The sequence below is a fragment of the Onthophagus taurus genome, unplaced genomic scaffold (genome assembly GCF_036711975.1).
Source record: "Onthophagus taurus isolate NC unplaced genomic scaffold, IU_Otau_3.0 ScKx7SY_15, whole genome shotgun sequence".
Classification (NCBI taxonomy): domain Eukaryota; kingdom Metazoa; phylum Arthropoda; class Insecta; order Coleoptera; family Scarabaeidae; genus Onthophagus; species Onthophagus taurus.
Genome location: NW_027248940.1, coordinates 2,887,912 through 2,914,824, shown reverse-complemented (window position 1 = coordinate 2,914,824; position 26,913 = coordinate 2,887,912). Strand labels below are relative to the sequence as shown.

General features: G+C 33.2%; 1 protein-coding gene across 1 annotated transcript; it reads left to right on the top strand.

The window, feature by feature from the left end:
- Window positions 1–8,361: 8,361 nt before the first annotated feature.
- Window positions 8,362–17,651, top strand: LOC111420170 (armadillo repeat-containing protein 3). Its single transcript, XM_071200874.1, has 3 exons — window positions 8,362–9,431; window positions 15,925–16,206; window positions 16,259–17,651. Exons 1-3 carry the CDS (start codon window positions 8,454–8,456, stop codon window positions 17,576–17,578), a joined length of 2,580 nt encoding a protein of 859 aa, XP_071056975.1. The 5' UTR covers window positions 8,362–8,453; the 3' UTR covers window positions 17,579–17,651.
- Window positions 17,652–26,913: the final 9,262 nt, after the last annotated feature.

Sequence of the window (26,913 nt, the reverse complement as noted above, 5' to 3'; positions counted from 1 at the left end):
GTGAAGAATCATTGCACTTACTAATCGATGTTCATCTTCTAGGTTCTCTGCACGATTTTTCAACACTTCCACACCAAGTGGAACTAAATAACTTTCCTACCAAACATGATTAGCAGATAGCCAGCCAGTTGTACAGATCGTGTTGATAGAGTGGGTCGTTTGCAGTTTTGATGAACCCTTCAAAACACCTGGACCCGATAGTACCGTTCCTGTTCTTCTTCAATGGAGTCAAGAAGATATAAAAACACACTTGATGATGATTTTTAGAGCTTGTTTAGCCTTTAAGTATGTCCCCATCAGCTGTAGAAGGGTTACAGTAAGCTTTATACTGAAGAATGGAAAAAAGGATCCAAATGATCCTAAAACCTTTCGAAATTAATCTTTTATCTTTTTTTTTAAAGACACTTGAAAGACTTGTCAGCTTTGAAATCTCGAAGAGTGCCACTGGTCATCGCGGGTTGGATAAAGACAATGCTAGCAAACAGAGTTGTTCAGGCCAATACGTTCTACACGTCTGTGATAAGACCCATAGTTTGGTGCCCAGCACTGAAACATGCCTATAATGTTAATCACTAGCGCAATGAGATCGACACCCACGATCGAGCTGGAGACTATGCTAGACGTGCTGCCCTAGATATCAGTGGATAATAAGCACGTTGTAAAAATGAGAAATCTCCGAAGTGAACTGTGGAGTGAGGCTGTTCGAAAACAACCCCTCCTTGAAGCTCGCACAGACTACATCACACCTACTTTCTTAAACAGGCCACATTTTGGCATTTAAAGGATACCCCGGAGCAACTTAAGCACGGTAAAAACGCTGACCATCTACACTGATGGATCAAAGAAGCTCCTGAAAGAAGAATCTCCAGCTACACTTTTTGCACCCGTTGAATTTTAGCAATAAACACGAAGTCAATACACGAGTCCTAAACAACATCGCCGTACTTAAATATAGATAGCACCAAGGTATCACACAAACCAAGGTTTCAATGTTGTGTACGCTCTCTGAAGCAAGTTACTTATATGTTTACTAAATCTCAACTCAGAGTCGACAACCAAGCCCAAGTTTCGCGCGTCAGTTACCACATTTAGCATTTGACCATTGATACATACACCAGGAGCCACAGTGAAACAATCAGGAACACCATCACACCCAAAAACAACAACCGACATCTTCGAAGGATTGATCACAAGGCAGTGCCTAACCGCGAACGTGATTAGGTCGTTCAGATCTTTATTTATATTATACCGTGCAGCCAACCCATCCGATTTAGAAATGCTGTAATATCATCAGCAGACATATTAACATTACAGAACGAGAGTCGGCTATACAAATTCGTAGTGTAATTAAGATAAAGATAAAATGGAACTCTGAGGCACTTCCGATGTGATGCTACCTGGTTTAGACAATTTATCGTTAAAATCAACTAATTGTAATCTGTCGCAGAAGTAGCTTCTAAATAAGCATATAGCTGCATCTGATAGACCAATGAAATGAAGAATTGAAAAGTGAGTTTCATGATGCAGTACATCTAAAGTCTTAGAGAAATCAAGTAGTACAAGCGCGGTGCTAAGACCCACATCCAAGTGCTCTCTCAGTCTGGTAGCAATTATTCTTTCAAAAACCTTCGAGAGAATAGGCAAAATATTTATAGGCCTAAGATCCAATCATCAGGAAAAACGGAGTGTTCAATACAAAAGTTAAAAATATGACAGATAAATGGCAAAATAGTTGGACAGCAAAGTAATAACATTTTCCTGCTGATCTGGTCGGCACCTACGGCATTAGTTTTAATACTAAGCAATTCCTCTTCAGAGGTAAAGGAAAAGGATAAGGTATCAGTTACCTGCGCTAAAACGTTGGAACTGCAATGAGGGGCGATGAAGTAGTTGTAGCACGGGTAGGCGAATCTATAATTTGATGCAAGTGAAACTGAGCCAAGGCAGGACCAAAGAAACGGTCATACGTACCATTCACCTCCAAGCCATCAACATTAAAATCATATAATAAGAGCCTCTGATCCTGGGGCAATCTCGGACAAAATATCCTCAAAATAATTCAAAAATTATGATACATTTCGAGGAGGCCTATAAACGACACCAATTGTGACAAGCTTGATACAGTTAGCAAGTTCAATCCATAGGCATTCACAACATTGAGTTATTTCTTAGCACAAAATTTTAAAATCTAAATTAGTCTTAATGTACAGCCCGACGCCGCCACCTCCACCAAGGTTACTCCTAACGTTTAGTCTAGTGCGGCCAATGAATACACAGCGATAATTAGGTATATTGAATGCGGTGAAATCAGTATCTGTATAAACCCATGTCTCAGAAATAGCAAAAACGTCAAAGTTACCATCAATAATAAGGTCGTTTACAGCAGGAAAGTGACCAGAACAATAAAAAAAAAGAATAAATTTCTCCTTCTTCTCTTTTTTTCCCTTACAACTACAAAAATTACCAAAAACACATAAGATGCGCTGAACTCAGACTGCAAAAAAAATTTTCTGCATGAGGAGATAGCGAAGTCCTGTTGCTAATCACTTGAAGAGGCTAACGTTTATAACAACGTCACGATAAAGTGGTGGAAAGGACATGCTGGAAATAAGGGACACGATCATGCATGTATGTATGTATGGATTGGGGAGTGCATGCGAAACCGCACTCCACATTTTGGCCCCATTGGGCCCCTTGTGCATCCTCCCATTACACACTCTGATCACATCAACTAGCCTAAGGATTTGCCAAAGGCTAGGACGGCTCCTAGAGGTGCATTCTTGATGTCACGTCCTGTTCTGAGGTCGGTCAGAGAGTGGTAATCACACAAGATGTGTTTAACAGGGCGCTCTACCGGCAGCACGTTTGGCTACCCTGCCGCGTGGTTGTTACCCTTGGAGCTAGAATGCTCTTTAATCCACTGGATTCTGACACGATTGTATTGCGCGGCCTCCTCCAGTGCTTTGTGAGAATTCATTACTACAGACGTTATAATAACTCTGCTTAAAGCTAAAAGAGATTGTTTACTGTCTGTAAAAATAGTAAAACACTTACCCCGCTTGCTGGATTTAACAATGCAATCAGCAGCAAGTTTAATAGCAGTTAGTTCCGCTTGTATGACGGTGGTGCTACACTCTAAAGGTTCCGAGAGGCGAATCCGGGGATCGTGAGAGAATACCCCCGCGCCTGCACCATTTCGTCCTTTTGAACCATCAGTGTAGATCTTAAAAGTTCTACGTTCATCTATTACTGTGGGACTAACGTGGACTAACTTCTTTGAGAAAACATATTTTGCTGGTCTGTGATCAGTTTTATACTCGAGTAGGGGTGTGTTTAACACTGCTCCCCCCAAAGTGTTGAACTGCTGCCAGCATCCCCATCCTTCATAGTTCCTACTGATTGTAGTCTTTTCATGGTTACCAACGCCACTTCCTGAATATGTAGGTTGAGTGGTGGTAAATTTAACATGAATTCCATAGCCGCGGTGGGGGTTGATCGCAGCGCATCTGTAACATACCCTCTCTGTATTCTATTAAGTGCAGTGGTGGCGGTAGACTTAGAAGTTCTAGTCTACCATGACTCAAGCTTTATTAACTCTATTGTCTAGGTTATTAAGCCTAAGTACTTAACTTTTGTAGACAGTTTAAGTGGAGTTTTAGCGAGCGTTGGCAGTCTAGGATTGCCAATGTTGCACATGCGTGTAAAAAGAACCATCTCCGTCTTCTTGGGATTGACGGAAAGGCATTGTTTATTACACCAGTTCTTAATTAGATTGAGTGCTTCCTGCATCATGTCGAGGAGTACGTTAACGTACTTGCCTCTTATGAGGATTTAAATCAGGTTTAAAACCGGCTAGGTTTAGGCGTTTCATGAGGTTATCGAGGGTGAGATTCAACAAAAGTGGAGAAAGTACTCCCCCTTGCGGACAGCCTCTAGTAACAGCCCCTTGAAGAGTGGCCTGGCTAGCCCTTAATTTGACGACCCTATGTCTTAGAGTGCTCTCAATCCAGCCGCACAGGGCCAGAGGAACGTTATGCTTTAGCAAGGCGTCGCTAATTCCGGAGAAGGTAGTTTTGTCAAAAAAAAATCACCGACGAAACTGATCACTGAGTGAAGAGCCATCAGCGTGGACTTTCCCTGGGTGTAAGCATGTTGATTAGAGTCTAGTGCCTTGCTGCACAGACAAAAGTCTCTAATGTAACGGTCGCAAAGCCTCTCCATCGTTTTCAGTAGAAAGGAGGAGAGGCTAATTGGTCTATAGGACTTCGGAAGGAAGTAATTTTGCTTACCCGGTTTAGGTATAAAGTTGACCGTGACTTCACGCCAACTTCCTGGTACGTAGCGAAACGATAGGCATCCCTGGAAAATACGTTTCAGGTGCGGTAGCAGGTCATCCAGTCCCCATTGTAAAAGGGCCGGTGTAATCCCGTCTGGTTCTGGAGTTTTGAACGGCGAGAACGTATTCACAGCCCACCGTATTTTTTCCTCCTCGCAGATGACTTTGGCCAAGAGCCATTCATCCGCAGTTGGTACATGATTTGTCTCTTGTTGGACATTGTTAAAGTTGTCCGAACCTGAGTCTTCTTTAGTATACCAATACGTTGAACAGGGTTCGAAGCAAGCACCTTTTTTAACGGGCGGCTAACAAGTCACCGGTGTCCCCTGAACCACTTGTACCTCTAACTTTTAATACAGCATCAAAGTTAATCAACTTCATCTTCCATCGAGCTTTTTGCGATAGATGGTATGAAACTACGGTCTACCCTAACCGGAAGAGATATATTCGGTTCCTGGGAAAATCAAAAAGTGACTTGAGGTTCCTTACTCACTTCCTGACTGGACACTGCAGGTTACGCAAGCTCATGTTCTACATGAAGCTGACAAATACATCGCTCTATAGGCGGTGTGAAATGGAAGACGAGACGGTAAGTCATATTATTTGTGAGTATTGTAGTAACAATCGCTTCTCTGAAGATGGGCAACGGCAACTCAGAATAGGCTGGTAGCTATTTATTATATAATTTTATGCACATATAGTTAGTGCTTTGTTGTGCTCTTTTGATGCGGTGCTGTGGAATGACGATCCTGTTCTTCTGCCTAAGTAGTGTCATGTTGGTGAATATCACTATGAGATGAATATCTCATTTTGTTCTTATGCAGAAGAGTAACTGTCGCCAGTATGCAGACGCTAGAGACAGTTAATATTTGCATCGCTTTAAATATGCTTCTGCAGCTATCTCGCGGTCCTGCACACACCAAAGCTCTAAGGGCTTCCTTTGCGGGATTAAGAGCTTGGAAGTTTGAGGCGATGATCTCCACACCTCGATGCCATATTAATGTATGGAATTAATGTGGCTGAAGTAGGCGGTGCTAACAGCTTCATGCGTTGAGATAATCCTTATTCTTCTGATGAGGTAGGTTGCTGTGGCTAACTTTTTTGTAACGTATTCTATATGTGAATTCCATTTCAGGTGGGAATCTATGTTAAGTCCAAGGAATTTAATCGTATGTCCCGTATCTGGCTCTCTATTAGTGAGTATCAGTGATTGCGTCTTTTTTCATTCAGTCTTAGCTTATTGCTGGCGAACCACTCTCTCGCTTCCAGCTCGAGTTCTTCGGACCTTCCGAGGAGTTTTTGTCTGTCTCTAGATGTCACTAACAGCGAAGTATCATCAGCGAAAAGGCACGTCAAATCAGCGGTCAAGTTTTGTGGTAGGTCATTGATATAGATCAAGAACAAAACCAGGCCCAGAACAGATTCCTGTGGCACTCTCTGCCCTATCTGTCTTCTTGCCGAGAATCTTCCTTTCCAGTAAACTATGTGTTTTCTATCCTGGAGATATGTCTTGAAGAGTGAAAGTGAAGTACCCCTTATACCGTAGTACTCTAGCTTAGCGAGTAGAATCTGGTGGTCGACGCAATTAAAATCCTAGCATAGCATAGTACTATGATATAAGGAACATACCTTTCTGTCATACCCCCACGTGAAGCTACGTACATACAACGCTCCTGCCTCAATATAGTAGAAACCACGAGAGCTAGCAGTGACTTGACGTTTAAAAATTGTATGAATCAAGATATGGACGTACGACTTAGATTATTTCACCACATACCTTTAAATATGTATACGTTAGGTTAGTAATGGAGGTTATATGTCAAACACTCTCAAATTCAGGACAGGTTAAGCAGCGAAAAATCGTTAATATTAATTTATAATAATATTTATCTACAACTATTGAATTATCTATTCGTTATACATTTGATTATTGACGGGTAATGACATGCATTACTCATGACTGACAAAGTGTTGAATAATGAAGCCATTATTCCACAGTTCTGATACGGCCTACTAATCAAAAAATAAATTTTAACAGAAATGACAGCTTTCTTATATTGAGGTTATGTCTGAAATGTCTATCAAGTTAATATTTTTCCTTTTTCTGATTTTTTTTTTTAAATTAAATAGTTGTAGATAAAGTATAGTATTCAACTTGCGTATAATGGATGTTACGCGCTCAGATCACAACTTCATCTTCGTGGGTAACAGCCGCCATTATACGCTTGTTGAATAATATACTATTATCTACAACTATTGAATTATCTATTCGTTATACATTTGATTTTTGACGGGTAATGACATGCATTACTCATGACTGACAAAGTGTTGAATAATGAAGCCATTATTCCACAGTTCTGATACGGCCTAATAATCAAAAAATAAATTTTAACAGAAATGACAGCTTTCTTATATTGAGGTTATGTCTGAAATGTCTATCAAGTTAATATTTTTCCTTTTTCTGATTTTTTTTTAAAATTAAGTAGTAGATAAAGTATAGTATTCAACTTGCGTATAATGGATGTTACCCACTCAGATTACAACTTCATCTTCGTGGGTAACAGCCGCCATTACACGCTTGTTGAATAATATACTATTTTGTAATTCGCGATGGTAATGAAAGCTATTACAGTACTCAAACGGGTGCTGTAATGAGACTCCTTACAGCATCCGATGCTGTAATGAGATTTTAGTAACATTTTATGGAACCAGTTCAAGTTGGTGACATTGGGTCATTAATTTTTCTAGTTGTCAATGTGATAATTATTGTCTATAGATTGAAAATAAGTCTCATTCCTTAATTTCAATAAACATGGTTTCCAAGAATTTTTAAATTAGCATCTTTTTTGACTCTTTTAAATATAAGTTTTGTTTCAACATTTTTTTTCTTAATATTTTTCCAATCCAACCTAACAATTATTATACATCATTTTAAAGAGAAAGCTTTGAGCTTTAATTTAGAATAAGTTTCATTCCTTAATTTCAATAAATACGGCTTCCAGGAATTTTTAAATTAGCATCTTTTTTGACACTCTTAGGTTATACGAAAATGTAAGTTTTATTTAAATTTTTTTTTTCTCTATATTTTTCCAATCCAACCCAACAATTATTATACATCATTTTAAAAAGAAAGCATTGAGCTTTAATTTAAAATAAGTTTCATTCCTTAATTTCAATGAATACGGCTTCCAGGAATTTTTAAATTAGTATCTTTTTTGACACTTTTAGGTTATTCGAAAATGTAAGTTTTGTTTCAACATGTTTTTTTTTATATTTTTCCAATCCAACCCAACAATTATTATACATCATTTTAAAGAGAAAGCTTTGAGCTTTAATATAGAATAAGTCTCATTCCTTAATTTCAATAAATACGGCTTCCAGGAATTTTTAAATTAGCATTTTTTTTGACACTTTTAGGTTATACGACAATGTTAGTTTTAACTCAATACTCTTTTTCTCAATATTTTTATAATTCAACCCATCGATTATTATATATCGATTTAAACAGAAAGCTTTAAGCTTCAGTTTAAAATAAGTTTTATTTCTTAATTTCAATAAACACGGTTTCCAGGAATTTTTGAATTAGCATCTTTTTTGACACTTAGATTATGCGAAAGTAGGGGGATTGCATATTTTGCTAAAATTGATTCCAAAGAGCTTTACTGAGTATATTTTGATAGCGTTTTAATTCTGTCTGATTCTGTCACAAAATATCAAAATGTTTGACTTCTTGGGACACAAAGGGTTAAGTAAGTTTTATTTAAACAGTGGTTCATAATTTATTCATTAATTATTAATTTATTTCATTTTCAGCTTGTGAAAGCACTGACAGATTCATGACAACGCTCACAAGACGGCGTTATGGTCTACTTCCGGTCTACCGGAAGTAGACCATAACTTCGTTATTTTAAATGGAATGCTATAGTTTTTATTTCACCTTTTAATTGTAGGTAAAAAAAAGTTTTATGATTATTAATCACTAAAACTACTCGGTAACCAGGTAGGTGACTTTCGGTTCAATGTATGTTCAAATAAATTCAATATTTTAATATATTCTGTGTATGTCATAAAACGTCAATAATTTGAAAAGGTATTTTTTTTGAAATAAAATTTTAAGATGCCACCTAAAAAGAACGCAAATCCCGTGGCTGAAAAGGTGGAAGAATTATATCCTTTAGTAACCCCTCTCGATTACTTAGTAAATAATCTTCTAACAATGATCGAGCTGTTAGCATCAAAAAACGAAGAAATTCGATTGCGCTCCATCGGAAGATTACACAAATGCTTTCAAGACAACGACGATTTAGTCGATTTTATTTTAAAAAATTGTTTGTACCCGAAATTTGTGGTCCCATTAAAAACCAGCAACATCTACATCTTAAGATTTACTTTGGCGGTGTGGAAAATGTTTTTCGAACGATTCCAAATCGGAAACATCGATATCGACGAATTTAAAGAAGAAGATTTTTTAACGTTTTGCGATTTTCTACGAACTTATTTAGTGGAACAAGACGATTTAATGATAACGAATTTATCGTTGGAAGTGATTCATTGGATCTTTCAATTCACGAAGAAGAATATTAATTTTTTCGGAACGATCGAAGTGATTACGAAATTATTCGATATGATCACGTCGACCACCGAGTTCGAAATACAAAAAATGTGTTTAGAAATTTTTTATATTTTATTAGAAACGAATTCGATTCAAGATTTTTTAATATACATGCCGAATTTTTCGTTGGAGTTGTGGTTATGTTTCATTTTGAGCGCGGAAGATCATCCGTTTAAAATGTTAATTGTGAGAATCGTCCATAAAATGTCGTGTTGGACGGATCGAAAGGAGTACTTAAAGTTCTTGTTCGATAAGAAAATTATGGAGATATCGACGAATTTAATGTTGGAGAATAATGATTTTACCCCGATTTCTTATGAAATCCTTTATAATATGCTCAACGGGGAAGGATTCGATGTTGAGTACGTAAAAACGTTGGAATTTTTGAAATTTTTGGAATGGTCAAGGAATTGTTTGAAAATTAATCAACACATTGCTTTGAACCTTATTACTAAATTAACAAGGAATGATGATCTCCACCAGGTAAATAATTTTTATTACTTAATTTATAACTTTTAGTCAAATTTATATTTTTGTGTGGTAATGTGGCAATAATATAAGTATAGTAGACGCCACGAGAGCTGGCAGTAAATCATCGTTTTACGCTCTCGCAAATGCCATACGTAGTAAATTAAAATTCACAAACCGCTAGAGAGTAATTTATTACATTAGTTTAATATGTCTGTTGTACAATTCAAATAGCCACGTCGAAAATGTACGTCTGTTCTTCTAAGGGATGTAACTCTATAATTATAACATCAAATCGAAACGTCTTGTGAGCGCTTCTCATGAATAAATTATGAACCACTGTTTAAATAAAACTTACTTAACCCTTTGTGTCCCAAGAAGTCAAACATTTTGAAACTTTGTGACAGAATCAGATAGAATTAAACCGCTATCAAAATACACTCAGTAAAGGCCTTTGGAATCAATTTTAGCAAAATAGGCAATCCCCCTATTAAAATTCGTGGAAACCGTGTTTATTGAAATTAAGGAATGAAACTTATTTTAAATTAAAGCTCAAAGCTTTCTCTTTAAAATGATGTATAATAATTGTTGGGTTGGATTGGAAAAATATAGAGAAAAAAAATGTTGAAACAAAACTTACATTTTCGAATAACCTAAAAGTGTCAAAAAAGATGCTAATTTAAAACTTCCTGGAAGCCGTATTTATTGAAATTAAGGAATGAGACTTATTCTAAATCGTCCGCTTACGTACCAACAACAGACAAAAATCTACAACTCGGTGTTCTTCATAAAAACAAGTCTTCCGCTAAGCAGGATTCAGTTGTCCGAAATTTGGACGAAACACTCACTTAATCCACGTGACATTATAATAAAAACAAAAGAGGGCTTTATTATTAAATCGGAAAATTCCAAACCACAACAAACCATCAATTTAATTCTACTAAAAAATCAAAACATTATCTCAGAGTTTTCTGAATCAAGAAATTTTACACCATCTATTAAAAAAATTCCATCGGCCTCATACTCTGCAGTTATTGCTTCCGTTGATCTTGAAATTACAGATCAAGAAATTAGCGAACATCTGAACTCGCTTAATATATCACACAGATACTGTAAAAGAATTATCTCAAAAGCCACAGATAAGCCCACCTATAAAATTAGGATAATTTCCGGGTGTGTCGACTCCTATCAAAAGCTTCTGCAAGCGGGAGTATTCTTCAAAAACAACCACTTTCCTGTGTTTGAAAGCCGCGCTCCACCGCCAATGCCGATCCCGTGTAGTAGATGCGACGAATTTTCTCATACCTCAGACAAATGCACTGCCACAGTGCAGTGCTCAAAATGCCTCGGCCCACACAGTACCACTAAATGCACCTCACAGCTACCGGAGAAATGTAAATCCTGCGGCCTGGAGGGACACAGTGCCTGGTCACTAAAATGCAAGAACCGCCCCACAGCTCCCATACGAGGAGTCCCTAACGTTAGAATAAAATCGGCTAATAACAAATCTGACCAAATCTCTACAAAAACAAAAGAAACACGCATACATAAACTAATCACCATTCACGACCACATTATTGATACCTACCTCTCAAAAATTAACTCACCCAAACCACGCGATCGTCAAGAGCTTATCAATTCCCTCAAACGGAAATTTGTAGAAAACTACCAAATCGATACGATTGTCACATTCTCTGGAAGTTACATGTACGTTATCATGATTGATCTCCAGGACACCTCTAAGCCATCTCCTACAGAACCTATCCACGGCTACCAATCCTCGATTCCGCAAGATCAACAATGACCAGCATAAAATTATTGTACGCAAACATTAACAGCTACCACCCGAAATCACACCTGATCGGAAACTACATCATTGACAATCATATCCGTTGCGCAATGTTTGTGGAAACAAAATCGAAGTCTTCCATCACATTTAGAAACTGGACGTCAATCCAAAATCACGGCAATACTATAAATAGAGGAGTCAGAGGAGGAGCGGTGGCTATGGGCCACCCCGCGATACAATTGAGAAAATCCAACCCCCCCGCAATCAACTCTCCATTAAATAATGCACTTCATTTTTGTATCACTATCGGGACAGACTTAATACATGTTTTCTTAATTTATATCCACCCGTTTAGTAAAATTGAAGAATCCATATTTAACATGGCCTCACTGCACGACAAATGTCTCATAATTGGTGACTTCAATCCGAATCCAACCAAAAGGAAACACATAAGACATTTCCTGAATATGTCTAATTTCGTACAAATCACGACTCCTCCCACGTACGTTATGGAAAACAATCCGAACTCTACTCCTGATCTACTATTCTGCACAAGAAACATCCGCGGTCTAATTACACAGGTAGAAGTTGTTCCGGATTTATGCTCCGATCACTTGGGCATTTTAGTTTATGTCAACGTCACAACCAACGTACCTAAACCTGTTCCGACTTTAATTAAAAACTATAAGCTTTGCGACATGGAGACAGTTAACTCAATAATGAAAGACTTCATAGAAGCACATCAGACAATCACAGTTGACACGATCTCAAGGTTTAACAAATGTCTTAAGGAGTCAATAGACAAAGCGAGCCCATCCAGAACCACCAAACACTACAGTTTTCCGCTACCTCCATTTATTATCAGACTCATCAAGGAGACAAGACGCCTATATCGAGACTTCAGGGTATATGAAGTGCCTGAGTTGAAAAAGAAGTTTAATGAGTTCAACAAAAAGATACAGAAACTAATTCAGCAATACAGAACGGAAAAGTACATGGAAGCCTGTGACAAAATAAAACTGTGTAAAGGAAGAAACTATTGGCACGAAATTCGAAAACTATCAAGATACCAAAAGACACCTGGAACGGAGGAGCTCATTGATCCTACCGATGGCGGTGTGCACTCCAACCCTGAAGAGATTGTCAACATACACGCTGACTACCTAGAAGGTGTATTCACCTTTACCGAGGATGTTTCGTTTTGTCCCCACAATAAAAACATTATAGATAATTGGTACGAATCCGCATTTTTGACACCGTTCGAGACATCCGAAGATGCTCTCATGTTGGAAGACGAATATTTTACTCTTCTTGGACAGGGAAAAGATACCGCTCCCGGTTATGATAACATCACAAGGAAACTGCTTAGAAGTCTAGATCTTAACATCCATGGCTTTATCAGAAAAATAATTAACTTTTGCCTTACGACTCAGCATTTCCCGCGCGACTGGAAGACGTCTATTATAACTTGTATTCCCAAGAAGGATTCTTCTCTATCTGATCCAGCCAACTATCGCCCCATCTCACTGCTCCCCGTAATTGGAAAACTCTTCGAGACGCACTTGAAGAACAAGCTCCTGGCTGCGGTATCAAAGAAAATTCCGCCTTACCAATTTGGCTTCCAATCCGGCAAATCAACATCCCAGTCACTAACTATTCTGGTTTCCAACTTCCAGGCGGCACGTTTTATAAAACTGAAATCTGCAGCAGTTTTTCTGGACGTCCGAAAGGCCTTTGACTCCGTGTGGCACAAAGGATTGCTATTTAAACTGGATAAGCTAAAAACGCCATACTATCTTCTAACCCTGATAAACCAATTCCTGTCGAATCGCTCCTCCATCGTGAAGTTGAAAAATCATTTCTCCCACAGCTTCTCCGCTCAACAAGGCCTTCCTCAGGGTTCGCCTATCTCTCCCTCTCTATACAATCTTTTCTGCCACGATCTTTACAACGACAACCCAGACGCCTTTAACCTCACAGCATACGCACTACTTTATGCCGACGATACAGCATTGGTCTCGCACAGTAGGGATATCACTTCCTCGGTCCGTAAGCTGCAGACGCTCATAAACGAAACGGAAAATTGGTACCGAAAATGGCGCATCCTACTCAATCCCACAGAAACACAATTTTTTGTCCCATTCCTCTCACCCCGCTCTCCCTCTCCCACAATTACAATCCAATCAACGGCAATCTCCGTCTCACCAACCTGCAAGTATCTTGGCATAATACTTGACAGAACGCTTAAGTTTTCCACTCATGCAACCAAGGTGAAGATGAAAGTAAAGACACGCGCCAAACACTTTAAATCTCTCTCGTTCAGCGGTCGCGGAATCTCTACCTCATGTTCCTCGCACATCTACAAGACCATATGCAGGCCCATCATAGAATATGGATCAATACTGCTAAACAACGCACCAAGAAGAACGAAGTACCACCTGGAAGTAGCGGAAAGATCTGCACTGAGATCCATCACCCGAATTAGGAACCCCCGTAATCCCCTCTTTAACCCTAGCAATGATCTGCTATACCAACTTACCGATATACCCCCTATCCATACCCGTCTTCAATCTTTGTCCGATAAATCCATTCTAAATTTTCCTACCAACGCCTTGCAACACACGCTTATATCGACTCCATTACTCCACCCTCGCAACAACCCACCTCTTCTCTTCCAAAAACTCCTGGCCGTCAGAGAAGACTGAAGCAAGCCGCCGACTACAAAAATCACGGGCAGAAAGACCTTGGTCGGTAGCCCTATTCTCACCCCTTAACTTTTTAATTTTTGTTTTATATACATATAGATATTTTTATTGTTATTCTTATTTTTTTTTATGTAGTGGGTACAGAATAAAATTTGTTTTTCTTCTTCTTCTAAATTAAAGCTCAAAGCTTTCTCTTTAAAATGATGTATGATAATTGTTGGGTTGGATTGGAAAAATATTGAGAAAAAAAAAGTTGAAATAAAACTAACGTTTTCGTATAATGTAAGAGTGTCAAAGAAGATGCTAATTTAAAAAATCCTGGAAGCCCTATTTATTGAAATTAAGGAATGAAACTTATTTTAGATTAAAGCTCAAAGCTTTCTCTTTAAAATGATGTATAATAATTATTGGGCTAGATTGGAACAATATTAAAAAAAAATGTTAAAATAAAACATACATTTTCATATAACCTAATAGTGTCAAAAAAGATGCTAATTTACAAATTCCTGGAAACCGTAGTTATTGAAATTAAGGAATGAGACTTATTCTAAATTAAAGCTCAAAGCTTTCTCTTTAAAATGATGTATAATAATTGTTGGGTTGGATTGGAAAAATATAGAGAAAAAAAACGTTGAAATAAAACTTACATTTTCGTATAACCTAAAAGTGTCAAAAAAGATGCTAATTTAAAAATTTCTGGAAGCCGTATTTATTGAAATTAAAGAATGAAACTTATTTTAAATTAAAACTCAAAGCTTTCTCTTTAAAATGATGTATAATAATTGTTGGGTTGGATTGGAAAAATATTTAAAAAAAAAGTTGAAATAAAACATACATTTTCATATAACCTAAAAGTGTCAAAAAAGATGCTAATTTAAAAATTCCTGAAAGCCGTATTTATTGAAATTAAGGAATGAAACTTATTTTAAATTAAAGCTCAAAGCTTTCTCTTTAAAATGATGTATAATAATTGTTGGGTTGGATTGGAAAAATATAGAGAAAAAAAACGTTGAAATAAAACTTACATTTTCGTATAACCTAAAAGTGTCAAAAAAGATGCTAATTTAAAAATTCTTGGAAGCCATTTTTATTGAAATTAAAGAATGAAACTTGTTTTAAATTAAAGCTCAAAGCTTTATCTTTAAAATGATGTATAATAATTATTGGGTTGGAAAGGAAAAATATAGAGAAAAAAAATGTTGAATCAAAACTTACATTTTCGAATAACCTAAAAGTGTCAAAAAAGATGCTAATTTGAAAATTCCTGGAAGCCGTATTTATTGAAATTAAGGAATGAAACTTATTTCAAATTAAAGCTCAAAGCTTTCTCTTTAAAATGATGTATAATAATTGTTGAGTTGGATTGGAAAAATATAGAGAAAAAAAATGTTGAAACAAAACTTACATTTTCGAATAACCTAAAAGTGTCAAAAAAGATGCTAATTTAAAAATTCTTGGAAGCCATTTTTATTGAAATTAAAGAATGAAACTTGTTTTAAATTAAAGCTAAAAGTTTTCTCTTTAAAATGATGTATAATAATTGTTGGGTTGGATTGGAAAAATATTAAGAAAAAAATTGTTGAAACAAAACTTACAATTCCACTTACTTGTTCGAATTTTTTGTGATGGTTTTGTAATATTTGTTAATTCTCCAGTTTTCAATCCCATTGCATATGTGGTTTTACAAATTCCAACTCTTTTAATTTGACGGTAACTTAATTGTATATTTTCCGTTTAATTAATTAATTACTTATACACAATGTACTTTCAGTCGTGCCTGATGAAACTTGTTGCACCGAAATAAATTTTAATAAAACATAGCTTCATCGTTAACCTAGAGTTTTAATAGTTGTATAAATATTGAACGATGAATATTGAATCTACAATTGCTAAAATACACATCTATATCGTTCTAAATATATATCGTCCCAATATATAGTTGTTAGGGCTCGTAGTTCTAGGTCTATTGTTAGTTCTAATTCAATTAGAATATGCAACATAATTTTTTTTTCAGGTTTTTTTTGATTTCGGATTAGACGTAATTTTGGAGACCTTCATCGAAAACTACCAAGAAAGCACCCTTCCCAATCTCTTAGAATCGATCGAAAATTTATCGAGACACATGTATATGTGCTTCAAAATGACCAACCCCGCCGTTTTAAACGGCCTAATCAAAATGATTAAGAACCCCTCGATTTCCGCGGTCCCTTACGGCGAGTTAGTTTTAAAAACTTTACACCGATTTTTTAAATGTAACCCGTTAACCGTTGAGGTGATTTGCACCACTGAAGGATTGGTAAATTCTTAAATTAATTTTGTTTCAAATTAATTTATTTTTCGTGTTTTAGGAGGATTTATTGGAGTCTTTTTATGTTTATGCGAATTTAAGCGAATTAACCCAAAGCGGTTTTGACACATTTTTGGAGATCATCCAGTTCATAGTGCGCTCTAGATTCGTTAAAAAGCTCCAATACATTTCTTTTTACGATGTCACAACGAGATTATTTTGCTCCGATAAAGAATACGTCGTTGAGAGGGCGCTAAAAATCGTGCAAGAACTTGTTAATTTTGGGGAATATCGCGATTATTTCCTTGCTAAAGGAGGATTAAAGTTAATTTTTAACCTGTTATCTTCGACTAGTTACACGGTTATTTATGGGTTATTGTTGGTAATCAAATTTTTTGTTAAATTCAAAAAATCCGCGTATTATTTCGTGGATAAAGGATTAATTGGGAGATTAATCGAGCTCAATGAAAACTTAAAATCAAAAACGGTGCTTTGCGAAGAGATTTTGGACACCCTCTACGACATGTGCTTAACGATCAAGTTCTTTTACACCGACCATTTAAGCGTGAGCGATAAAATTAGGGACCAATTCTATTTAATGCCCGATGATTTACTAAGAAACGAGAAACACGTCGAAATAAACGAATTAACCACCGATCAACCCATTTATTACGTCCAATTTGGCTCGATTTTAAAGTTTAAATCGGCCAAATTAAAGTTGTTGCGAAACGATAAAGAGAAAAAACCCCAAACGAAGACTGAAAATGAAAAAGAGACCTCAACAACGCGCTGTTTAAGCATCGTCCCTTCGTTTTTAGCGTTCAAATTCGTACAAGAGTTAAACAAGGAACCGATTGAGCACATCTCGAACCAAAATAAGCATCGAAAAAAATGCGAAGATGTTAAATTGGGGGATTACATCCGCGAAATTTACCAAGAATTAAACTTTGGGAAGCTCCAAAAAGTTAAAAAGCAAGAAAAAATTTCTTACATTGCTAAATACGTCGTTGAAAGTTTGAATGATTTTAATCGGAACGAGCCGAATAAGAGGCATTCGCTAAAAATGCATTTAATTCATTTAAAAGATGTGCTAAAAAGTAATTTTATTCCAATCGGGTATTTGAGAATGGGATTATCGCGAGAACGAGCTCTCCTTTTTAAGGTTATTTGCGACCAAGTTGGGGTTCCGGTGACTTTGAATCGACACAAAAATGGGGTGTTGTGGAATGGGTTTACCGTGATTAAATCCAACCCGAGGACGTGCTCGGAGGCGGTGATTTCGGTGGATTTTTTGGTGGATTTGATGGCGAATGTTGGGGAAATTATCCCGGTTAATACGCCTTATTGCGATAAGTATTTCGAGTATTTCTCAAATTATTAAATTCTTCTTTCAAAATGTTGTATAAGTCGTTGCTTCAATTTGAAATCGATTCCACTAAAGAATTTTAAAGAAATGATGTGTTTTTGAATATTTAGTGGAATCGTGAAAAAAATGATAAAATTCAATAAATCGTGGAAGTCTTATTTTTGAAGATTATGAAATGATTTTTGTACCAAGTTGAAGCTTAATCGTTCCTCTTTAAAATGCTATATAACTCGTTGCTTCAATTTGAAATCGATTCCACTAAAGAATTTTAAAGAAATGATGTGTTTTTGAGGATTTAGTAGAATCACGATAAAAATGATAAAATTCAAAAAATCGTGGAGGTCTTATTTTTGAAGATGATGAAATGATTTTTGCACCAAATTGAAGCTTAATCCTTTCTCTTTAAAATGTTATATAACTCGTTGCTTCAATTTGAAATCGATTACACTAAAGAATTTAAAAGAAATGCTGTGTTTTTGAGGATTTAGTAGAATCACGATAAAAATGATAAAATTCAAAAAATCGTACAGGTTTTATTTTTAAAGATGAAGAAATGATTTTTATACCAAATTGAAGCTTAATCCTTTCTCTTTAAAATGATGTATAAATCGTTGCTTCAATTTGAAATCGATTCCACTAAAGGATTTTAAAGAAATGATGTGTTTTTGAGGATTTAGTGGAATCGCGAAAAAAATGATAAAATTCAAAAAATCGTGGAAATCTTATTTTTGAAGATGAAACAATGATTTTTGCACCAAATTGAAGCTTAATCTTTTCCCTTTAAAATGATGTATAAGTCGTTGCTTCAATTTGAAATCGATTCCACTAAGGAATTTTAAAGAAATGATGTGTTTTTGAGGATTTAGTGAAATCGCGAAAAAAATGATAAAATTCAAAAAATCGTGGATGTCTTATTTTTGAAGATGATGAAATGATTTTTGTACCAAATTGAAGCTTAATCGTTCGTCTTTAAAATGCTATATAACTCGTTGCTTCAATTTGAAATCGATTCCACTAAAGAATTTTAAAGAAATGATGTGTTTTTGAGGATTTAGTAGAATCCCGATAAAAATGATGAAATTCAAAAAATCGTGGAGGTCTTATTTTTAAAGATGATGAAATGATTTTTGTACCAAATTGAAGCTTAATCGTTCCTCTTTAAAATGCTATATAACTCGTTGCTTCAATTTGAAATCGATTCCACTAAAGAATTTTAAAGAAATGATGTGTTTTTGAAATTTTAGTAGAATCGCGAAAAAAATGATAAAATTCAAAAAATCGTGGAAGTCTTATTTTTAAAGATGAAGAAATGATTTTTATACCAAATTGAAGCTTAATCCTTCCTCTTTAAAATGATGTATAACTCGTTGCTTCAATTTGAAATCGATTCCACTAAAGAATTTTAAAGAATTGATGTGTTTTTGAGGATTTAGTGGAATCGCGAAAAAAATGATAAAATTCAAAAAATCGTGAATGTCTTATTTTTGAAGATGATGAAATGATTTTTAAACCAAATTGAAGCTTAATCGTTCCTCTTTAAAATGATGTATAACTAGTTGCTTCAATTTGAAATCGATTCCACTAAATAATTTTAAAGTAATGATGTGTTTTTGAGGATTTAGTAGAATCGCGAAAAAAATGATGAAATTCAAAAAATCGTGGAGGTCTTATTTTTAAAGATGGAGAAATGATTTTTATACCAAATTGAAGCGTAATCCTTTCTCTCTAAAATGATGTATAAATAGTTGCTTCAATTTGAAACCGAATCCACTAAATAATTTTAAAGTAATGATGTGTTTTTGAGGATTTAGTAGAATCGCGAAAAAAATGATGAAATTAAAAAAATCGTGGAGGTCTTATTTTTAAAGATGAAGAAATGATTTTTATACCAAATTGAAGCTTAATCCTTCCTCTTTAAAATGATGTATAACTCGTTGCTTCAATTTGAAATCGATTCCACTAAAGAATTTTAAAGAATTGATGTGTTTTTGAGGATTTAGTGGAATCGCGAAAAAAATGATAAAATTCAAAAAATTGTGAATGTCTTATTTTTGAAGATGATGAAATGATTTTTAAACCAAATTGAAGCTTAATCGTTCCTCTTTAAAATGATGTATAACTAGTTGCTTCAATTTGAAATCGATTCCACTAAATAATTTTAAAGTAATGATGTGTTTTTGAGGATTTAGTAGAATCGCGAAAAAAATGATGAAATTCAAAAAATCGTGGAGGTCTTATTTTTAAAGATGGAGAAATGATTTTTATACCAAATTGAAGCTTAATCCTTTCTCTTTAAAATGATGTATAAATAGTTGCTTCAATTTGAAACCGAATCCACTAAATAATTTTAAAGTAATGATGTGTTTTTGAGGATTTAGTAGAATCGCGAAAAAAATGATGAAATTAAAAAAATCGTGGAGGTCTTATTTTTAAAGATGAAGAAATGATTTTTATACCAAATTGAAGCTTAATCCTTCCTCTTTAAAATGATGTATAACTCGTTGCTTCAATTTGAAATCGATTCCACTAAAGAATTTTAAAGAATTGATGTGTTTTTGAGGATTTAGTGGAATCGCGAAAAAATGATAAAATTCAAAAAATCGTGGAAATCTTATTTTTGAAAATGAAGAAATGATTTTTATACCAAATTGAAGCTTAATCCTTTCTCTTTAAAATGATGTATAATTCGTTGCTTCAGTTTGAAATCGATTCCACTAAAGAATTTTAAAGTAATGATATGTTTTTGAGGATTTAGTAGAATCGCGAAAAAAATGATGAAATTCAAAAAATCGTGGAGGTCTTATTTTTAAAGATGAAGAAATGATTTTTATACCAAATTGAAGCTTAATCCTTTCTCTTTAAAATGATGTATAATTCGTTGCTTCAGTTTGAAATCGATTCCACTAAAGAATTTTAAAGTAATGATATGTTTTTGAGGATTTAGTAGAATCGCGAAAAAAATGATGAAATTCAAAAAATCGTGGAGGTCTTATTTTTAAAGATGAAGAAATGATTTTTATACCAAATTGAAGCTTAATCCTTTCTCTTTAAAATGATGTATAAATAGTTGCTTCAATTTGAAATCGAATCCACTAAATAATTTTAAAGTAATGATGTGTTTTTGAGGATTTAGTAGAATCGCGAAAAAAATGATGAAATTAAAAAAATCGTGGAGGTCTTATTTTTAAAGATGAAGAAATGATTTTTATACCAAATTGAAGCTTAATCCTTCCTCTTTAAAATGATGTATAACTCGTTGCTTCAATTTGAAATCGATTCCACTAAAGAATTTTAAAGAATTGATGTGTTTTTGAGGATTTAGTGGAATCGCGAAAAAATGATAAAATTCAAAAAATCGTGGAAATCTTATTTTTGAAAATGAAGAAATGATTTTTATACCAAATTGAAGCTTAATCCTTTCTCTTTAAAATGATGTATAATTCGTTGCTTCAGTTTGAAATCGATTCCACTAAAGAATTTTAAAGTAATGATATGTTTTTGAGGATTTAGTAGAATCGCGAAAAAAATGATGAAATTCAAAAAATCGTGGAGGTCTTATTTTTAAAGATGAAGAAATGATTTTTATACCAAATTGAAGCTTAATCCTTTCTCTTTAAAATGATGTATAATTCGTTGCTTCAGTTTGAAATCGATTCCACTAAAGAATTTTAAAGTAATGATATGTTTTTGAGGATTTAGTAGAATCGCGAAAAAAATGATGAAATTCAAAAAATCGTGGAGGTCTTATTTTTAAAGATGGAGAATTGATTTTTATACCAAATTGAAGCTTAATCCTTTCTCTTTAAAATGATGTATAAATAGTTGCTTCAATTTGAAACCGAATCCACTAAATAATTTTAAAGTAATGATGTGTTTTTGAGGATTTAGTAGAATCGCGAAAAAAATGATGAAATTCAAAAAATCGTGGAGGTCTTATTTTTAAAGATGAAGAAATGATTTTTATACCAAATTGAAGCTTAATCCTTTCTCTTTAAAATGATGTATAAATAGTTGCTTCAATTTGAAATCGAATCCACTAAATAATTTTAAAGTAATGATATGTTTTTGAGGATTTAGTAGAATCGCGAAAAAAATGATGAAATTAAAAAAATCGTGGTGGTCTTATTTTTGAAGACTATGAAATGACTTTTGCACCAAATTGAAGCTTCATCCTTTCTCTTTAAAATGCTATATAACTGGTTGCTTCAATTTGAAATCGATTCCACTAAAGAATTTTAAAGAATCGATGTGTTTTTGAGGATCTAGTAGAATCGCGAAAAAAAATAATAAAATTCAAAAAATTGTGGATGTCTTATTTTTAAAGATGAAAAAATGATTTTTGCTCCAAATTAAAGCTTAATCCTTCCTCTTTAAAATGAGGTATAACTCGTTCCTTCAATTTGAAATCGATTCCACTAAAGGATTTTAAAGAAATGATGTGTTTTTCAATATTTAGTGGAATCGCGAAAAAAATGATAAAATTCAAAAAATGAAAAAAGATGTTAAAATGATTTTTATACCAAATTAAAGCTTAATCGTTCCTCTTTAAGATGATGTATAACTTGTTGATTCCATTTGAAATCGATTCCACTAAAAAAATTTCAAGAAATGATGTGTTTTTTGAGGATTTGGTGGAATAGAGAAAAAATGATAAAATTCAAAAAATCAAAAAAGATGTAAAATGATTTTTATACCAAATTGAAGCTTAATCATTCCTCTTTAAAATGATGTATAAGTCGTTGCTTCAATTTGAAATCGATTCCACTAAGGAATTTTAAAGAAATGATGTGTTTTTGAGGATTTAGTGAAATCGCGAAAAAAATGATAAAATTCAAAAAATCGTGGAGGTCTTATTTTGAAAAATGAAAAAATAATTTTTGCATCAAATTGAAGCTTAATCTTTCTTCTTTAAAATGATATATAAGTTGTTGCTTCAATTTGAAGTCGATTCTTCCACTAAAAGATTTTAAAGAAATGATGTGTTTTTGAGGATTTAGTAGAATCACGATAAAAATGATAAAATTCAAAAAATCGTGGATGTCTTATTTTTGAAGATGATGAAATGATTTTTGCACCAAATTGAAGCTTAATCTTTCTTCTTTAAAATGTTATATAACTCGTTGCGTCAATTTGAAATCGATTTCACTAAAGAATTTGAAAGAAATGATGTGTTTTTGATTGTTTAGTAGAATCGTGAAAGAAATGAAAAAATTCAAAAAATCATATAGGTAGGTTTTATTTTTAAAGATGAAGAAATGATTTTTATACTAAATTGAAGCATAATCCTTCTACTTTAAAATGATGTATAAGACATTGCTTCAATTTGAAATCGATTCCACTAAAGAATTTTAAAGGAATGATGTGTTTTTGATTATTTAGTAGAATTGTGAAAAAAATGATAAAATTCAAAAAATCGTGGATGTTTTATTTTTGAAGATGATGAAATGATTTTTGTACCAAATTGAAGCTTAATCCTTTCTCTTTAAAATGATGTATAAGACATTGCTTCAATTTGAAATCGATTCCACTAAAGAATTTTAAAGAAATGATGTGTTTTTGAAATTTTAGTAGAATCGCGAAAAAAATGATGAAATTCAAAAAATCGTGGAGGTCTTATTTTTAAAGATGAAGAAATGATTTTTATACCAAATTGAAGCTTAATCCTTTCTCTTTAAAATGATGTATAAGTCGTTGCTTCAATTTGAAATCGATTCCACTAAAGGATTTTAAAGAAATGATGTGTTTTTGAGGATTTGGTGGAATCGCGAAAAAAATGATAAAATTCAAAAAATCGTGGATGTCTTATTTTTGAAGATGATGAAATGATTTTTGCGCCAAATTGAAGCTTAATCCTTTCTCTTTAAAATGATGTATAACTTGTTGCTTCAATTTGAAATTGATTCCACTAAAGAATTTTAATGAATTGATGTGTTTTTGAGGATTTAGTAGAATCGCGAAAAAAATGATGAAATTCAAAAAATCGTGGAGGTCTTATTTTTGAAGATGAAGAAATGATTTTTATACCAAATTGAAGCTTAATCCTTTCTCTTTAAAATGATGTATAACTCGTTGCTTCAATTTGAAATCGATTCCATTAAGGTATTTTAAAGAAATGATGTGTTTTTGAGGATTTAGTAGAATCGCGAAAAAAATGATGAAATTCAAAAAATCGTGGAGGTCTTATTTTTAAAGATGAAGAAATGATTTTTATATCAAATTGAAGCTTAATCCTTCCTCTTTAAAATGGTGTATAACTCGTTGCTTCAATTTGAAATCGATTCCATTAAAGTATTTTAAAGAAATGATGTGTTTTTCAGGACTTAGTAGAATCGCAAAAAAAATGATAAAATTCAAAAAATCGTGGAGGTCTTATTTTTGAAGATGATGAAATGATTTTTGCACCAAATTGAAGCTTAATCCTTTCTCTTTAAAATGTTATATAACTCGTTGCTTCAATTTGAAATCGATTACACTAAAGAATTTAAAAGAAATGCTGTGTTTTTGAGGATTTAGTAGAATCACGATAAAAATGATAAAATTCAAAAAATCGTGGAGGTCTTATTTTTGAAGATGATGAAATGATTTTTGCACCAAATTGAAGCTTAATCCTTTCTCTTTAAAATGTTATATAACTCGTTGCTTCAATTTGAAATCGATTACACTAAAGAATTTAAAAGAAATGCTGTGTTTTTGAGGATTTAGTAGAATCACGATAAAAATGATAAAATTCAAAAAATCGTACAGGTTTTATTTTTAAAGATGAAGAAATGATTTTTATACCAAATTGAAGCTTAATCCTTTCTCTTTAAAATGATGTATAAATCGTTGCTTCAATTTGAAATCGATTCCACTAAAGGATTTTAAAGAAATGATGTGTTTTTGAGGATTTAGTGGAATCGCGAAAAAAATGATAAAATTCAAAAAATCGTGGAAATCTTATTTTTGAAGATGAAACAATGATTTTTGCACCAAATTGAAGCTTAATCTTTTCCCTTTAAAATGATGTATAAGTCGTTGCTTCAATTTGAAATCGATTCCACTAAGGAATTTTAAAGAAATGATGTGTTTTTGAGGATTTAGTGAAATCGCGAAAAAAATGATAAAATTCAAAAAATCGTGGATGTCTTATTTTTGAAGATGATGAAATGATTTTTGTACCAAATTGAAGCTTAATCGTTCGTCTTTAAAATGCTATATAACTCGTTGCTTCAATTTGAAATCGATTCCACTAAAGAATTTTAAAGAAATGATGTGTTTTTGAGGATTTAGTAGAATCCCGATAAAAATGATGAAATTCAAAAAATCGTGGAGGTCTTATTTTTAAAGATGATGAAATGATTTTTGTACCAAATTGAAGCTTAATCGTTCCTCTTTAAAATGCTATATAACTCGTTGCTTCAATTTGAAATCGATTCCACTAAAGAATTTTAAAGAAATGATGTGTTTTTGAAATTTTAGTAGAATCGCGAAAAAAATGATAAAATTCAAAAAATCGTGGAAGTCTTATTTTTAAAGATGAAGAAATGATTTTTATACCAAATTGAAGCTTAATCCTTCCTCTTTAAAATGATGTATAACTCGTTGCTTCAATTTGAAATCGATTCCACTAAAGAATTTTAAAGAATTGATGTGTTTTTGAGGATTTAGTGGAATCGCGAAAAAAATGATAAAATTCAAAAAATCGTGAATGTCTTATTTTTGAAGATGATGAAATGATTTTTAAACCAAATTGAAGCTTAATCGTTCCTCTTTAAAATGATGTATAACTAGTTGCTTCAATTTGAAATCGATTCCACTAAATAATTTTAAAGTAATGATGTGTTTTTGAGGATTTAGTAGAATCGCGAAAAAAATGATGAAATTCAAAAAATCGTGGAGGTCTTATTTTTAAAGATGGAGAAATGATTTTTATACCAAATTGAAGCGTAATCCTTTCTCTCTAAAATGATGTATAAATAGTTGCTTCAATTTGAAACCGAATCCACTAAATAATTTTAAAGTAATGATGTGTTTTTGAGGATTTAGTAGAATCGCGAAAAAAATGATGAAATTAAAAAAATCGTGGAGGTCTTATTTTTAAAGATGAAGAAATGATTTTTATACCAAATTGAAGCTTAATCCTTCCTCTTTAAAATGATGTATAACTCGTTGCTTCAATTTGAAATCGATTCCACTAAAGAATTTTAAAGAATTGATGTGTTTTTGAGGATTTAGTGGAATCGCGAAAAAAATGATAAAATTCAAAAAATTGTGAATGTCTTATTTTTGAAGATGATGAAATGATTTTTAAACCAAATTGAAGCTTAATCGTTCCTCTTTAAAATGATGTATAACTAGTTGCTTCAATTTGAAATCGATTCCACTAAATAATTTTAAAGTAATGATGTGTTTTTGAGGATTTAGTAGAATCGCGAAAAAAATGATGAAATTCAAAAAATCGTGGAGGTCTTATTTTTAAAGATGGAGAAATGATTTTTATACCAAATTGAAGCTTAATCCTTTCTCTTTAAAATGATGTATAAATAGTTGCTTCAATTTGAAACCGAATCCACTAAATAATTTTAAAGTAATGATGTGTTTTTGAGGATTTAGTAGAATCGCGAAAAAAATGATGAAATTAAAAAAATCGTGGAGGTCTTATTTTTAAAGATGAAGAAATGATTTTTATACCAAATTGAAGCTTAATCCTTCCTCTTTAAAATGATGTATAACTCGTTGCTTCAATTTGAAATCGATTCCACTAAAGAATTTTAAAGAATTGATGTGTTTTTGAGGATTTAGTGGAATCGCGAAAAAATGATAAAATTCAAAAAATCGTGGAAATCTTATTTTTGAAAATGAAGAAATGATTTTTATACCAAATTGAAGCTTAATCCTTTCTCTTTAAAATGATGTATAATTCGTTGCTTCAGTTTGAAATCGATTCCACTAAAGAATTTTAAAGTAATGATATGTTTTTGAGGATTTAGTAGAATCGCGAAAAAAATGATGAAATTCAAAAAATCGTGGAGGTCTTATTTTTAAAGATGAAGAAATGATTTTTATACCAAATTGAAGCTTAATCCTTTCTCTTTAAAATGATGTATAATTCGTTGCTTCAGTTTGAAATCGATTCCACTAAAGAATTTTAAAGTAATGATATGTTTTTGAGGATTTAGTAGAATCGCGAAAAAAATGATGAAATTCAAAAAATCGTGGAGGTCTTATTTTTAAAGATGAAGAAATGATTTTTATACCAAATTGAAGCTTAATCCTTTCTCTTTAAAATGATGTATAAATAGTTGCTTCAATTTGAAATCGAATCCACTAAATAATTTTAAAGTAATGATGTGTTTTTGAGGATTTAGTAG

Bases quoted from the DNA above. Each gene is read 5' to 3' on its own strand.
- LOC111420170 (XM_071200874.1), top strand. From the start codon at position 8,454: ATGCCACCTAAAAAGAACGCAAATCCCGTGGCTGAAAAGGTGGAAGAA. The intron at 9,432-15,924 runs GTAAATAATTTT...TTTTTTTTTCAG, and splicing joins GGAATGATGATCTCCACCAG to GTTTTTTTTGATTTCGGATT. The intron at 16,207-16,258 runs GTAAATTCTTAA...TTCGTGTTTTAG, and splicing joins TTTGCACCACTGAAGGATTG to GAGGATTTATTGGAGTCTTT.